Source organism: Perca flavescens, chromosome 6 (genome assembly GCF_004354835.1).
Source record: "Perca flavescens isolate YP-PL-M2 chromosome 6, PFLA_1.0, whole genome shotgun sequence".
NCBI lineage: Eukaryota > Metazoa > Chordata > Actinopteri > Perciformes > Percidae > Perca > Perca flavescens.
The window spans coordinates 29,888,211-29,902,311 of record NC_041336.1 but is presented as its reverse complement, the minus strand read 5'-3'; the positions used below and the strand labels follow the sequence as shown (position 1 = coordinate 29,902,311).

Genomic DNA, 14,101 nt, shown 5'->3' with positions numbered 1-14,101 from the left:
CGCAGGCGTCTGCTAACCGTGTATAAACTGGGAACTATATTCTCAGAAGGCGAAGCACTGCTACTTCTGCTACTTGGGCGGAGTGATTTGCTCACAGCACCTGAGAAGCCCCGTGGTGAGGATCAGAGAGTAACAACGGTGGTTTTCAGGTGTTGCGCTAATCACTCCGCCCAAGTAGCAGCGCTTTGCCTTCCGAGAATATAGTTCCCAGTTTGTATACGGTTAGAAGATGGCTGTGTCTCATGTGACCTTGTTATGTGTACACCCTGTGACTATACAAAAAACAACATGTAAATAGGAACATGTTGGCGTTCCAGGATCTGTGCTAAGCTAGGCTAGCGGTGGGTGCACCAGACAGAGTTATGGCACGCAAGGAGATGAGAAGGGTATGTACGGGCTTATCTAACTCTGGGGGATACGGTGAATAAGCTAAAGTCCAAATAAGTTGGCGCGTTCCTTTAAAACAAAAGTATGTTCATTTGTTCAGTTTGGCTAACTAATATGCTGTGTGTATGTATTTTCTTACCTCTGCAATAACCATAGTCTGTAAAAAACAATGGACATATCTTCCTGGTCTGAAAAAGTGAAGCCAATGCAGAAGTGCCTTAAACCTGCATTCTGTCTAATTTCCAGCAGGGGGCGACTCCACTGGCTCCAAAGAGAAGACTGTTAGTCTATGAGGAAATAAACCCTACTTCTCACTTGATTTAATACCTCAATAAACATTTTCATAATGAGTTTATGGTCGCAATTGCTAGTTTTAAGTCTTCAATACAGCGTGATGTTCATTTTGAAAATGGTGGTCCCATTTATGTTAAAATAGAAAAATAAAGCAGGGCATGCTTTAGGGCGTGGCTACAAACCCACCTGTCAATCAGGACAGAGTGTCTGCAATGCTAACCATAGCCCTGTACAATAAAATAGCTGTGAACTGGTTTTTGGGTGTTTTATCTTACATTTTGACCCACTCACTCTCAAACTTTATTGGAACATTTATTGTTCAGCGTTATGCCCACCAGCTAGCTAGCCAGCGCTAGCGTTGGCTGGTAACTTAAGAAAAAAGCCCGCCGATCTTTACAGCCAGCTCGGTGTCGTACACGCTGACGATTCAGCAGATTTGAAGCAACCATGAATACTTTTGGTTTGATAGCATAATACAAAGGTGAATCCGTCACATATTAAGCGTCACCAGTCACCATAACAACAGAATAAGGATAAAGGTCAGGTGTACATAGTCTTGTGTTTGGTATCTTATTTATTGATGAATTCTCAATGGCACAAATTCAGTCCGTGGATCCCCAGCTCAGGTTGCCCCCACCTGTTGATGTCTAACAAGTGAGGGTTTCAGACTCACTTGCTCCGTACATGCAGCACCAAAATCATATTTGTTTAAACACAGAGCCCAGCAGTTTGTGAGAAAGAAAGCAGAGTATTGTACTTCTACACAAATATTCACCGTGACTCCAGGCCACAGGAGTGCCCTGGTTTATCCAAACAACACTGTCCTGTGACTGGCCGTCAGTGTATTTTGCTCACAAAATACACACTTATGATAAGATATGCAATATTTTTGATCGTAGCAGAGCAAAGAGCTCATGCAATCGGACGTATTGCATTTACAGTATTATTCCATTTTGAGGATTGCATTTATTGCATCTTGCAGATCAAAACCTTGCCTTAAAAAAGACAAATAAACTATTTAACTGGAGCCCAACCAAGAGGCAGAACTCTTTTTTTGCCCTGCCTTTAAGGATTTTTTGTCTTGCACCTATTTTTCCTCCGATGTGGTCCCTCTTCTTTTTTTTTAAAGATTAATTTTTCAGGCTTTTCCGCCGTTATTTGACATAACAGCTAGGTGAGAAAGGGGAGAGAGAGGGGGAAGACATGCAGGAAATCGTCACAGGTCAGATTCCAACCCTGGCCCTCTGCGTTGAGGCATAACGTATACGTGCGCCTGCTCTACCCACTGAACCAACCCGGCCACGGTCCCTCTTCTTTTCTGACTAGGCTGCAGTGTGCTACAGCCAGATATAAAAATGCTCTGTACACTGTATCTTATGCACATTATATACTGTTGTATTTCAAGATCAGTCTTCCTTCACTGGGTAATGCAAACGTCCTGTTAGAGTAGAGACTGTCTACGTAGACCACTCAACTGACTGATCTTGCACGGACACATTTGATGTATTTTAATCTAATAACTTTACTAAACATTATGTTTAACTCAAAACGTTTCAAACGCCAATTTGCCAACAACAAAACAGAATGAGAGCAATAATTATTTTCATGACCGAATTACTTCAGTTGAACAATAATATTTCTTTTGGCATCTGGCAGCAACAAACAGTCCACTTATTTAATTTGTTAGTAACGCAACAGTCACCTTAATCCCACATCCAGGAAAGCTCAAATCATTTATATTTACTTCATCAAAAGTAATTCACTTCAATGTCACAGACCTGAAAAGAAATGCTTTTATTCAAGAAGGGGAACATGTAGTACCAGTCAGTGCAGGGGTGGGAATGAAATACCAGGAACTTAGTGCCCAACAGGGGTCATTTATTTGGGCTGGAATTTGTGTTGAACAAAAGCCAGACTGAGCCCAACCAAACACCCACTGAGAAAGCACAGACAGCTGTCTAAAGTCATCTTCTGGTTGGCTAAGCTGTCCGCACTCGCTCGCTACAGAAATGGAGAGAACCTTCATGTTAGACTCATCACATTCAGTCTGTTCCTTTTCCCTTACTTTATTGCCAACATTTTTTTAAGCTCCCTTTCCTCCATCCTACCATCCATCCTTCTCCTCCTCGCTTTTCATCTCTGTGTCCTCATTCCCTTCCTCCACCCACCCTTGCTGCTGAGGACTTTGGTTCCCAAACTGGACCCCTGGCTCAGCCCTCTGCAGTCACATGACACAGATCAAGAGACCCGGAGTAGTAAAATACAAAGCACTCAACTCGATGTGCATGCATGCTCTACACACAGAAACATCAGATCGCCACTATGCTGTTACACCTCTGAACAGAGAAGCCCTCAGTTCACTTTACGCTCCACTCGTGTAACATCTCACCAGAACTGACTTTGCACTTCCGTTCCCACAAGCAGGTAGGTGGTATCTTGTCTAATTTAGAATGACGAATAGAGGTGATTTAAAATGTTGAAAGGAGTTCAGAAAGTTTATGGTGTTTGGTGTTAAGTTAGTCCAGTTTAGAGTTTTGTAAAGACAGAAAAAAAATGTTTTAACAACCCGGGCTGGCAGGTTTTTAACTCCACATTTTTAGTTAGTCCTTAGCAACTGTCCTCACCTAACACAACTTTGTGAGATCAGCATTGTATCAGCATTTCCCTCTGTTGTGAAAAATAGACAATTTGTCATTTTGATGTAGCTTAACATTCAAAAATTTGACAAAAGCAGTTTTATATTACTTGACACATTTGATTGCAGAAATACACCTTTTAATGTCTAGTGCTCTGTATCAATCTGCTATATAACATGGATCCTCCTACATCCTCAACCTTTTCCAGGCAACTCTCAATCCTCCTGTTTCTGACAACCTTGACAAAAGCTACTGCTTTGACTGTCAGAGGGAAATGTTATCACTTGCAGAAAGGCTGGTTTATTAGCGCTTTAGATTTCTGCAGGCTCCTTAAAGCTGCAGTTGGTAACTTTTATAAAAAATAAGTTTTTGTCATATTTGCTGAAATATATCCTGACAATAGTACATGAGACAGATCATCTGTGAAAAAATTATGTTCCTCTGTCTCCTCCTGCTGCTCCTAATGGCATTTGCAGGATTCCACCGCGCCCGTAGATTAACAACCAATCAGAGCTGAGGAGACTCTAACGCAGTGCCAATGACCGCTTGTGAACTCTAAAACTAGGCAGCGGTGATAAAATATGAATTGAGATTCTGTCACCGAATTGCTTATATCTCACTTCAAATGTTTTCAGGAAGTGTACTTTTTAGCTGTGAAATGAGAAAGTTTGCTCCGGTGGTTAGTTTTGGCTCTGGCTCGACTGTTTTCAACATGGCGGCCGGGTCACAAACAAATTTTAAAGCTAAACAGTAGAAATATGTCCCTGAAAACATTTGAGGCGAAGAATAGGCAATGTAATAACAGAATATTGATTTATATTTGATCACTGCCTCTGATTGGTTGTCCAGCGAGTGACAGAATCTTGCAAATGCCGTTAGGAGCACCAGGAGGAGCCAGAGGATCAAGCTTTTTCACAGATTATTTGTCTCATGTACTAACATCAGAATATGGTGACAGTTAGCATATAGAAGTTACCAACTGAGCCTTCAGTCGGTTCCATTCACTAAAATCAGGAATTGTTTCAAAAATTGACATTTACTGATGGTGCTAGATGATGGGGCATGTGTGCACCCCATTTTGTGGAAATTCATCCAAAAGTTGTCAAGACTTTTAACTCAAAACCAAATTCTGTTAACCTTATGGGGGCAGTAGAGGAAAAGCGAGGGATCACCAAGTTCCTCAAGGCTGCGCTCCTCACTTACGTCATTGCTATCATGGACTAAGGTAACAAAAGCATCCAGGCTTGTTGTACATATATTGTATAAAATTAAGTTGCATATTTAACTGGGCCTGCAATAACATGTGGGCGGCCTAAAGCCTTTATACATACATTTTTTGTCCATTGAATACTATGCTAATAAAATAATAATTATTGACATGATTTTATAATCTTGTTTTAATGATAAACATACATGTGTGCACAGTGAATACTTGGGATTAACTGTATCTGTGGATGGCTATCTTAGTGACTACCTTTCCTATAGGCCAGTAAGCCTATCATCAATGTATTCTTTTCAAAAATAGGCTGAATTATATTTGCTAATAATATGTTGTACTCATGTTTAGACTTTAGATTTTCATTATTGAAAAAGACGTTCAAAACATTAACAATAATTTGGCGGCCCCCCTGAAGTAACTCTGAGGACCCCCTAGGGGTCCCGGACCTCCTATTGAAGATCTCGGCCTTAACCTAGATGTTTAAAACCACTGCAGAATACCACTGAGACATTACAACCACTGTACTTTACCTAATGTGCGTCAAATGTGACTGAAAAAGAGAAGTAAAGGCCTATTCAATTGGCGTATTCAGGAAGGTTGAAATAAACACCACACTGTGTGTTGTGTTTCGACTTGGCAGACTGGTCTTTTCAGTTGAGTAGCCTAATTGTATTCACACACTGGATAATGCAAAAGAACTGCTGGCACAGTGAGAAGCCAAAGGTTGCTCAGCAGGCCATAAGAGAGAAGACTGAGGCAGGAACAGAAGAATTGAAGGAAAGTCAGTGTAGTATTTCCAATAGACCCAATCACCGTGAACACAAAAAATACTTCCGGTTAGACAAATGGCAGTTGATTTGAAATGCGGAGATATATGACATATTTTTTTTCTGTTGTTTGAGTGGTGCCATTTTCTTTTAGTCCGTGGCCCAACAGGTAAATTATGTCTACAAGCTAATGTTAGTTAATGTGTTGACTTCAAACATTTTAGATGCATTTTAGATGACTGAGATTAGAGTACTGTATATCCAGTTGTTTCTTGCCCTTGTTTGCTTAGCTCTGTATCTCTGCTCTGTATCCCTGTGTATTAGAGTCCGAATTGGGCCAAATTTTTCTGTCCGAGCCCGGCCCGTGTCCGACAGAGCCGTGACCGAACCCGGCCTGAGCCCGACAGGCATTAAGAAATTTGTGTCCGAGCCCGACACAGTGAAAATCTATTTTTTTTTTCATACTAATGGAAAAAGGCTACGTTTTTGTGTGGAAAGCCCGCTTTAATTAAGCAACTGGCATTCGGAAATGTCAACAGATGAGCGCATCAGAGCACACGGGGCAACAAGCGCACGTTAATAAACTGTTAAAATGTTCAATGTGTTAACCTTTCCTGCTTGCTTCGCTTCCGACCGTGGTCAGAAAACCAGGGGAGACTCGTTACCCCCAGGGCCGACGTTATAACATGAATAACGTCAGGGTTAAAAACCTGTTTCTGGTGAGCAAATGAATGAACTTGGCTTTCAGTCTGGGGTTTATTTTGGACACCACATACACCCTCTACAAAAACTTAGACTTACTCCACCAACTGTGCTCTGGTTGCATACAACACGTCTTCTTCCTCTTTCTCTATCTCTCTTCTGCCCACACACACACACCCACACACACTAAGCTCTCTTAAAGGGGCCACAGCACCATTTTATAATAAATGCCTTATCACGCTGATGTGACCGAGCCTGACCCGAACCCGACCATCATTTCTAAATATCTGTCCGAACCCGGCCCGGCCCGTCGGGCCCGGTTCGGGTATCCATGCCTTACTGTGTATATACGGAACACAGGGATTTTCTACCTAGAAGATATTGTAAACAAACTTTGTGATTTGGTCTATATTTAGTAAGTGTGATGTCAAACCAAAAGCCGGTTCACTCGTCTCACCCACACTGCAGCCTGTGTGTTTAAAGGAGGGCAGGCTACAAGGTCATATGCTGGTTGGGGGAAGAAAAACGGAAAAAGGAGGAGCTATTCTCACTGAGACCTGCCCCTTCACTCTCTTTCCTCCTATCCCTGAGCTCCCCGGCTCACACAGAGCACATGGCTGCATGATTTTGGACAATCAAAGTGTCATGGTGGTGCTAGAAGCATGTGCGCCTGTGCAGCCACTCCCATGTCAAGACAGACACGGAAGCAGATTGTAAGCCTATGGATCAAGCTAGTGGTTAATGCCTGTGTGGAGGAGAAAAGGGGGAGGGAATGCATACCCCCCCACACACACACAACGCTGATGTAACAGAAACAAACTGTGGTCACAATGCACTGACAGTTTTTTAAAAGATAGAGGGAAGAGGAGAGCTTCCTGGTTATGTTCTGAACAAGGTAAGATGAGATATTCATACACCTGTCTCCAACTGTGGAAGATATATGTATAAAGGAAGTAAGGATTATTGAATTTCCTGGTTATCCGAGAACCACAAGAAACCACAATGATCCTGGTTCCTATTCTTCCCTAAAGGAACCCCTTTAGGGAAGAATAGGAACCAGGATCATTGTACAGTTTTGATATTAGATAAAGAAGCAGGTAACATGAAGTTTAATCATGTTCACCTCATGTAGTCAGCATACTTCCTTGTTTCTAAATTTATGATCCACCTGAGAGATTTTTCTTTAGTATGAGCTTGGTACAAGAACCCTTAAAATATATATTTTTCCAGTAACAGAACAACAATATGCAAACGGTACAGTATAAATAAAAGTTCACTATTCATTTATGGTTTTTAATTAGAGCAGGTCTTGCACAATGCCAGTAGTAATGTAGTTTTATTAGACAGCTTTACAATCACTTCTGTTTAATGTGTCTGTTTATGTCACAGCCACATGTGGCTTTTTTTTCTATGCGGGCAGTGTGTCAGTGTGTGAAAGGTCAAGCATACCCTTAGCATTTAGCACATGGGAGAGGGACTTGATAAGAAGCAGAGTATAGGGAGACTGGGAAGGTCAATCCCAGCCACATGGGGACATGCTTTTGTTCTCAGTAACAAATACAGTATATGATGACATTCAGCTATGCTATTCTTATTTTATGAAACCATATTTAAATTTTTTTTTTGCCATAATGTAGTTAGCGAACATCATCCCAGAGATACTTTTTTTCTTTTTAGCCAATAGCCATGCTAGCATTATGGCTTTAGGGATGGCAATGTCCAGACTGAAATGTTTCAACAACTATTGGATGTATGCTGTGAAAGTTGGTACAGACATTAATATCCCTCTCAGGATGTTCAACTTATCTAGTGCCATCATTATGTCACAATTGTAGCTGGTTTGGTTTCTCAATCCCTGCAAACTATGACAATCCCATCAGCCTCAGCTCTACTTTGTGTTTAGTGTTGATAAGCAAATGTTAGCATGCTAACATGCTAAACTATGAGATGGTGACAGAAAAACACCACAACATAATGATCATGTTAGCAAGCTGACGCTAGCTAAAAGTGCCGCAATGCCCTTGAATACAGCCTCACAGAGGTGTCTACAGCTAGCATGGCTGCATAACAGACCAGACAATTGGCTTATTTCGAATCAATGTTGTAAAAAAAAAATTGGAACATCTATTAGAGCTGGATAAAGCTAAAATGCTTATATTACACTTATTGATAAAATATCAAATTGAAACTTCCCCTTCCATTAATTGTCTTCATGTTTTTCTAGAATTTGGTGAAATTTTGCATACTAATTGAACTGTCCCATGTTGTGTCTGTATTCCAGATTGCATACTTCTACATTTCCTGATTCCTGCCTCCACCATGTCGCTGCTGACTCACGTGCTGGCGTGCCTGTTTGGTATGGGCTCCTGGGTGGCCATCAACGGGATGTGGGTGGAGCTGCCCCTGGTTGTACCGCAGATCCAAGAGGGCTGGTATCTGCCATCGTACCTCACAGTCATTATCCAAATGGCCAACATAGGTCCTATCTTCATCACGTTGATGCACCGCTTCCGCCCAGGGGTGCTAGATGAGCGGCCGGTCATCTACTGCATCGTAGGGTTGGGGATTGTTGCTACATTCCTGCTGACTTTCTTCTGGAGGCAAACGGTGACAATAGGGGGCTCTTTGCACAGTGTGCCCCTGCTCGTGTTAAGCTTCCTGCTGTCTGTGGTGGACTGCACCTCCTCTGTTACCTTTCTGCCTTTCATGATGCGGCTGCGTCCACAGTACCTCACCACGTACTTCGCAGGTGAAGGCCTCAGTGGTCTGGTGCCTGCACTAGTGGCTCTAATTCAAGGTGTTGGTGTAGCCCACTGTCAGAATGCCACTTTGGCTGGTGCAGCCAACACAACAGCTGACAATAGCACCATGGTTGGCGGTGGAGAGCTACAAGCCATCTACCCGCCAGCTAAATTCTCTGCCGAGGTGTTCTTTGTGTTCCTCAGTGCCATGATGGTTGTGTGCCTTGTAGCCTTCATTCTACTCAACCATCACCCAGCTGTGGCTCGAGAGAGAAACAACGACCTGTACTTCAGTGGTGATCTGGCCCCTGGGAAGCGAGAACAAGGTCTGTCCCTGCACACCCAGACACCAGAGCAGAGGCCTATGATCAGCCCTCTGCAAGCCGTCAGGAGGGAAGCAAGGAGCTCTTTTGGTACGGGGACGTATAGCAATCTGGAGGTGGTGTTCATCTTTGTTGTACTGGCTTGGGTCAATGCTCTGACCAATGCAGTGCTGCCCTCGGTCCAGTCCTACTCCTGTCTGCCCTATGGGAACAAGGCCTACCATCTAGCTGCCACCATGGCAGCTGTTGCTAACCCAGTGGCCTGCTTCATCGCCATGTTTGTGCCTATTAGGTAGGAATGATTACTGGAACCATCTCTTTACATGAAATTATCATTTTATATAAAAACTGTGTCTCCTACAATAACATAAAATTCAAATAACTGCAACTCCTACAGGTCACTAGAGTTTTTAGAGGTCACAGCTTATATTAATGGATGTCCGTTACATTCAAGCCATTGACAAATGAGTCGCTGCAAAGCTACTTAAGCCTATCAGCTCCACAACACACTCAGTATGGATATGTTTACAAAACGGTGTAGTCCGGCGACATTCATGTGCAGAAGCTCAAGTGATGCGTTTTATGTCACCGCTGAGAAAGGACAACCGCAGCGTTCATCTTTGGAGAAGAAGAGGACTGCTGCAATAGTTGAAGACATGTCTTAAAAACCCAAAGAAGCGCCGACAAGACTTTTGTTGCACACAAATTACAAGATAACTACCTCTGCTGAAGAGTCCATCATGTTTTTTTTGTTAGTCCTCCTTGATTTGACGGTATAAAGCTACTAGCAACTGTGTGGAGGAAGGGTAGGGGTGGTGCAATCACCAAAGGCTTGCGCCATGTGGATGTGTCGGCAGTGTTGTTGTGTTTTCATTACTTAGAATTCCTCATGGGGCCAACAAAAACTACGCACTATAGCTTTAAAAGTGTTGAGTACTGAAATTGTTTAAACTCTCATATTAGTGTGTTTTTAGGAAGAAAAGTGTTTCAGTCTTACAGAAAATGTTCAGTTTTACCATATGCGTTGACTTTTGTTTTCAGGTCTCTCATCTTCATGGGTTTCTTGGCCATAATTGGGACTGGATTTGGAGCCTACATCATGGCCATGGCTGCTCTTAGTCCATGCCCCCTGCTGGTCCACAGTGCCTCCGGAACTGCAGTCATAGTAAGACTTGATCTTTAAAAATGATTTGGACATACAGATGTTTTATTTAGACTGTGAAATATGTCACTTAATAGCAGTTCATTTGGGATCTTGTGGGCTGTCTTGCACACGCTACACGATGTGCCTGTTATGGCCACGTGTATGTTCAGATTTCTCATGATTTGGGAGTGTTGTGTGATTGGCAGGTTTTGATATCAACGCAATCTTTGATTGATTAAGACAATACTGTCAAACCATGTTTGTGGCATATTTGTGAAAACTCATTATCCAGAGGAAAGATTTCAACGTCACAGATGTGTTTATTCAAATATATATTAGCTGGTGCTCTTGGACAGGGTTGCTTTAGAGAATACTGTCGCAAAATAAAACCTCATGCTGATATGTAAATGTTATAAAAAAAAGTCAATGGCTCACTTACTCTTTCAAAATAAAGGCTTATAGTGCCGAAAAAGAATCTTTAAAATATCTTGCTAATAGCAAGTGAGCAGGGTATACTGTAGGTTAGCATGTGTTGTAGGAAAGGCATATGGCTATTTTCTTTTATTTTGATCACTGCGTACTAAAACTAGAATACTCCTTCCTTGAGCAGTGAAAACGAGGGAGAGAGACAGAGAGAGGTGTACTGTGAAGCTAAGAGTACTGACAACTGTGACCTTATCAAGAGAGGCATCCCTTTGGGTTGGGCTTGTGGCCTAACAAATCAGATTTTTACCATAATAATGTATTATATTCTCTGTTTCTCCATTGTTAATGTGTGCAATTTTGTCCTACTTGTATCACAAATAATAACGCAATAATTTGAATTTGTATAGCTTAGGCAAAGGCAAAGTGCCATAAAACATAGATAAAATAAAAATGCTAAAATAATGACTATCAGAACATGTAAAAATGAGTAGCATACGGGGATTCCTACCAAACAGTTACACAGTTAGTTGCAATAAGATGTTTTAAGCACAAGACAATAAATTGGTGTATCAGTAATCATGACCCGATAACTGCAGCACCTCCTCCAGAGAGGGTGAACGGAGTCTGTTTTTGGAGTAAAAAAACCTCTTGTCCAACCTGTTAATGATGGCAAACCATTGAAAGCCACTGAGCAGGCTTACATGTTAAGGTCAAACTAGGACACTTTGCAAATGTGTTTGGTACTGAATATATAAAGGTACGTTGGACAGCACTCCAATTAATACTTTTTATTGGCGATAAAAAGTATTAGAGTGCTGTCCGAAGTAAATTTAAATATTATTATCCACCCAGTCTTCAAAGTCTTGTAAGTTTCAATGTGAGTTGAACACGTTAAGTCTTATATTTTTGGTACTGAATAACAAGGACTGGCTATCAGATCAATGTAATGCATAATATTGACCTCTCCTGTGTTGCAGGTGCTGACTTGGGTCCTCTTTGTCCTGACTCTGTCCTACGTGAAGGTGATCATTGGGGTGATTCTGAGGGATGAGGGCCACAGTGCCCTGGTGTGGTGTGGAGCAGTAGTGCAGTTGGGTTCCATGGTTGGTGCTGTATCCATGTTCCCGTTGGTCAGTGTATATGGACTGTTCAGGTCAGGTGATCCCTGCAACACCAAGTGTCCAATGTAGTAAATACATTTAAGTTTAAGTTAAACACTGCTGTACCAAACTGAAAACTAATCTGCGCTTATTCTAGATGCACTGAATTCCTTGCAGTCGTGACCTTTACATATTCCTGTTTGTGTCAACAGATCTAAGCTGTTTACCTACAACACAATCACTGTTTAACAGATTTGTTCTCATCAGAGTCAGATGGTAAATTTATGTTTTATACAGATATCTGTATATTTATTGATACTGCTCAGCACAAGGCTGAAATTACCCTGACATTATCAATGTGTCAGATCACACAAGAGCATTTTGTTGCTGAGCACATTACAAGTCATTCTCAATTCAGAGGTCAAAGCCAGTTTACTTGAACTGTTAATATGATGTGAGAATATTATTGATTGATGTTGCTTTTATAAGAACCTACAGCACTTTTGGCTTTAAAAGGTGCCTTCATTTGAGAAGATTTGTGCTTGTTTTTGGTGTACCTGGTTGTACATTCTAACTTGCTTTGTATATGTTACTTGTGTGGAGAAACTGTTCAACAATACCTAATAAAACACGTTTTATTGCTACCAGAATATGTGCATTATACTGAACATCCCCCTTATCTTGAGCCTGCTGGGGAAGATGGCTTTATGCCCAAGGGTAGTGGGGGTACAGGGGGCAACAAGTACCAGAGAAGGGTCAATGGTAGATAGGGCAATAGGGAGAGATACAAATAGCATGAGCCTGTCTTAAATATCTTCCGTTGTGTGTGCTTTGGTTCAAGTGGTATAACCGAGCAAGAAGTTGAAAAGGGCACTTTTGAAGACAAAACAGATTTAATCAAAGTTGGTGATTGTAACAAAGTCAAAGACCTATTTTACCGTATCCTTTTCCAATTAGTAGTCTGTCCATACTCTAATAAATCTACATAAACCATATCTATATTATGCAATATCTTGCATTTTTATAGATACATAGATGAAAGGTAAGATGAACTAAATTGAATTCAAAACTTCAGCGATGACTTTGGTGATTCCCTGCATCAGCAGCCTGCACACCTTTAAAACCACCACTAGATGTCACTGTTTGATTAAAAGACCCGTAATACGAACCTGAAGCAGACTGTACTTAAGCTTCTAAATTTGAGTAGTGCTACAGTTTTGATCTGCAGGACTAAAGTATAAAAAATTACTCCAAATGTGTTGGATCCAGTAGGGGTAGGGGAAAAAAATTATTCAGCATAGTATTGCGATATTTTCCATGGCAATACTGTATCGATACACGGATGCCAAGTATCAATCTTAATAATCAATAAATTGCTGTTTCAGTCCACCAGATGGAAAATTGGAGTGAGATGAACAAACCAGAGACATTTTCTTTTAGACAAAACAGATGTAATTTGACATAATTTGAAGTTGGAATAAAAGGTAATGAATTGCAATATATAGCAGAATATCGCAATATGTTTAAAATTGTGATGATATTGTATCGTGATGTTTCTGGTGATTCCAACCAACCTAGGATCCAGTCACATTTGCAAAATCTGCAGTAAGAAATATTGTATAAAATGGATCTTGGATGTCCTCTGAATTATACAAAACTTCATACCCAATGCGGTTGAAAAACTAAGCATAAACATTAACTTGTCGGTCCTCTTTGCCTTTTTAACGCGTCTTTTTTCAAAAGCATATTGCTCAACCTCAGTTTAGATCGAGGAGTGATACATGTCTCTGGAGAATTTGCCCAGCTCACCACGTCTGCATCATATCCTCCTAACACTAAATCAGAGATTGTCTTATCCATGTAGGTATATTCATGTATGTGTGTGTGTGTGTGTGTGTGTGTGTGTGTGTGTGTGTGTGTGTGCGTGTTTTTATCCTTCTTCTTCCACTCTGCAGGGACAAATAGGATTAAGGAACTCATGGCCAGTCAGAGTCTGATTCACATCCCAGTGGTTCCTCTCAGAGAACATCTGGGGTCATCATTTGGTGTCTTACACTTCACTTTTTCTCCTTATCTCTTCCTGTAGTTTCTATGACTTATGGTGTGCTGAGTTTAAAAGCTGCAGACCTGTTTGGAATGATTTGGGCAATATCTTAAGTTTGGGGATACATTCAAGATTAGATTCATTCTTAATAATATGTTATTTTCTGAAACAGTCTGATAAAATTGAATGCACTGAGATCCAGACAGGTGGACAGTCTGGCCAATATGAATGTCAATGGCAGAATGACACAAGCAACATGAGAGAAAGTAAGAGTCTTCCTTATCTTTCTGCCTGCCTCTCTCTGTCTCTCCTTCAGTC

At 41.3% G+C, this 14,101-nt stretch overlaps 1 protein-coding gene across 2 annotated transcripts; it reads left to right on the top strand.

Moving 5' to 3' along the window:
• The first annotated feature begins 2,988 nt into the window (after positions 1 to 2,988).
• Positions 2,989 to 12,383, top strand: LOC114557409 (riboflavin transporter 2). 2 transcript variants are annotated; one of them, XM_028580840.1, is made up of 4 exons: positions 2,989 to 3,105; positions 8,287 to 9,361; positions 10,111 to 10,234; positions 11,617 to 12,383. In XM_028580840.1, the coding sequence occupies exons 2-4, from the start codon at positions 8,325 to 8,327 to the stop codon at positions 11,827 to 11,829; spliced, it is 1,374 nt and encodes a 457-aa protein (XP_028436641.1). In that variant the 5' UTR covers positions 2,989 to 3,105; positions 8,287 to 8,324; the 3' UTR covers positions 11,830 to 12,383. The 2 variants fall into 2 exon arrangements, with proteins under 2 accessions (XP_028436641.1, XP_028436640.1); XM_028580839.1 differs by lacking the exon at positions 2,989 to 3,105 and adding an exon at positions 6,395 to 6,900.
• The last annotated feature ends 1,718 nt before the right edge of the window (positions 12,384 to 14,101 follow it).

Excerpts from the sequence above, each read along its gene's own strand:
- LOC114557409 (XM_028580840.1), top strand. The coding sequence starts at position 8,325 with ATGTCGCTGCTGACTCACGTGCTGGCGTGCCTGTTTGGTATGGGCTCC. Across the intron at positions 9,362-10,110 it reads GCCATGTTTGTGCCTATTAG|GTCTCTCATCTTCATGGGTT; the intron begins GTAGGAATGATT and ends TTTTGTTTTCAG. Across the intron at positions 10,235-11,616 it reads CCTCCGGAACTGCAGTCATA|GTGCTGACTTGGGTCCTCTT; the intron begins GTAAGACTTGAT and ends CCTGTGTTGCAG.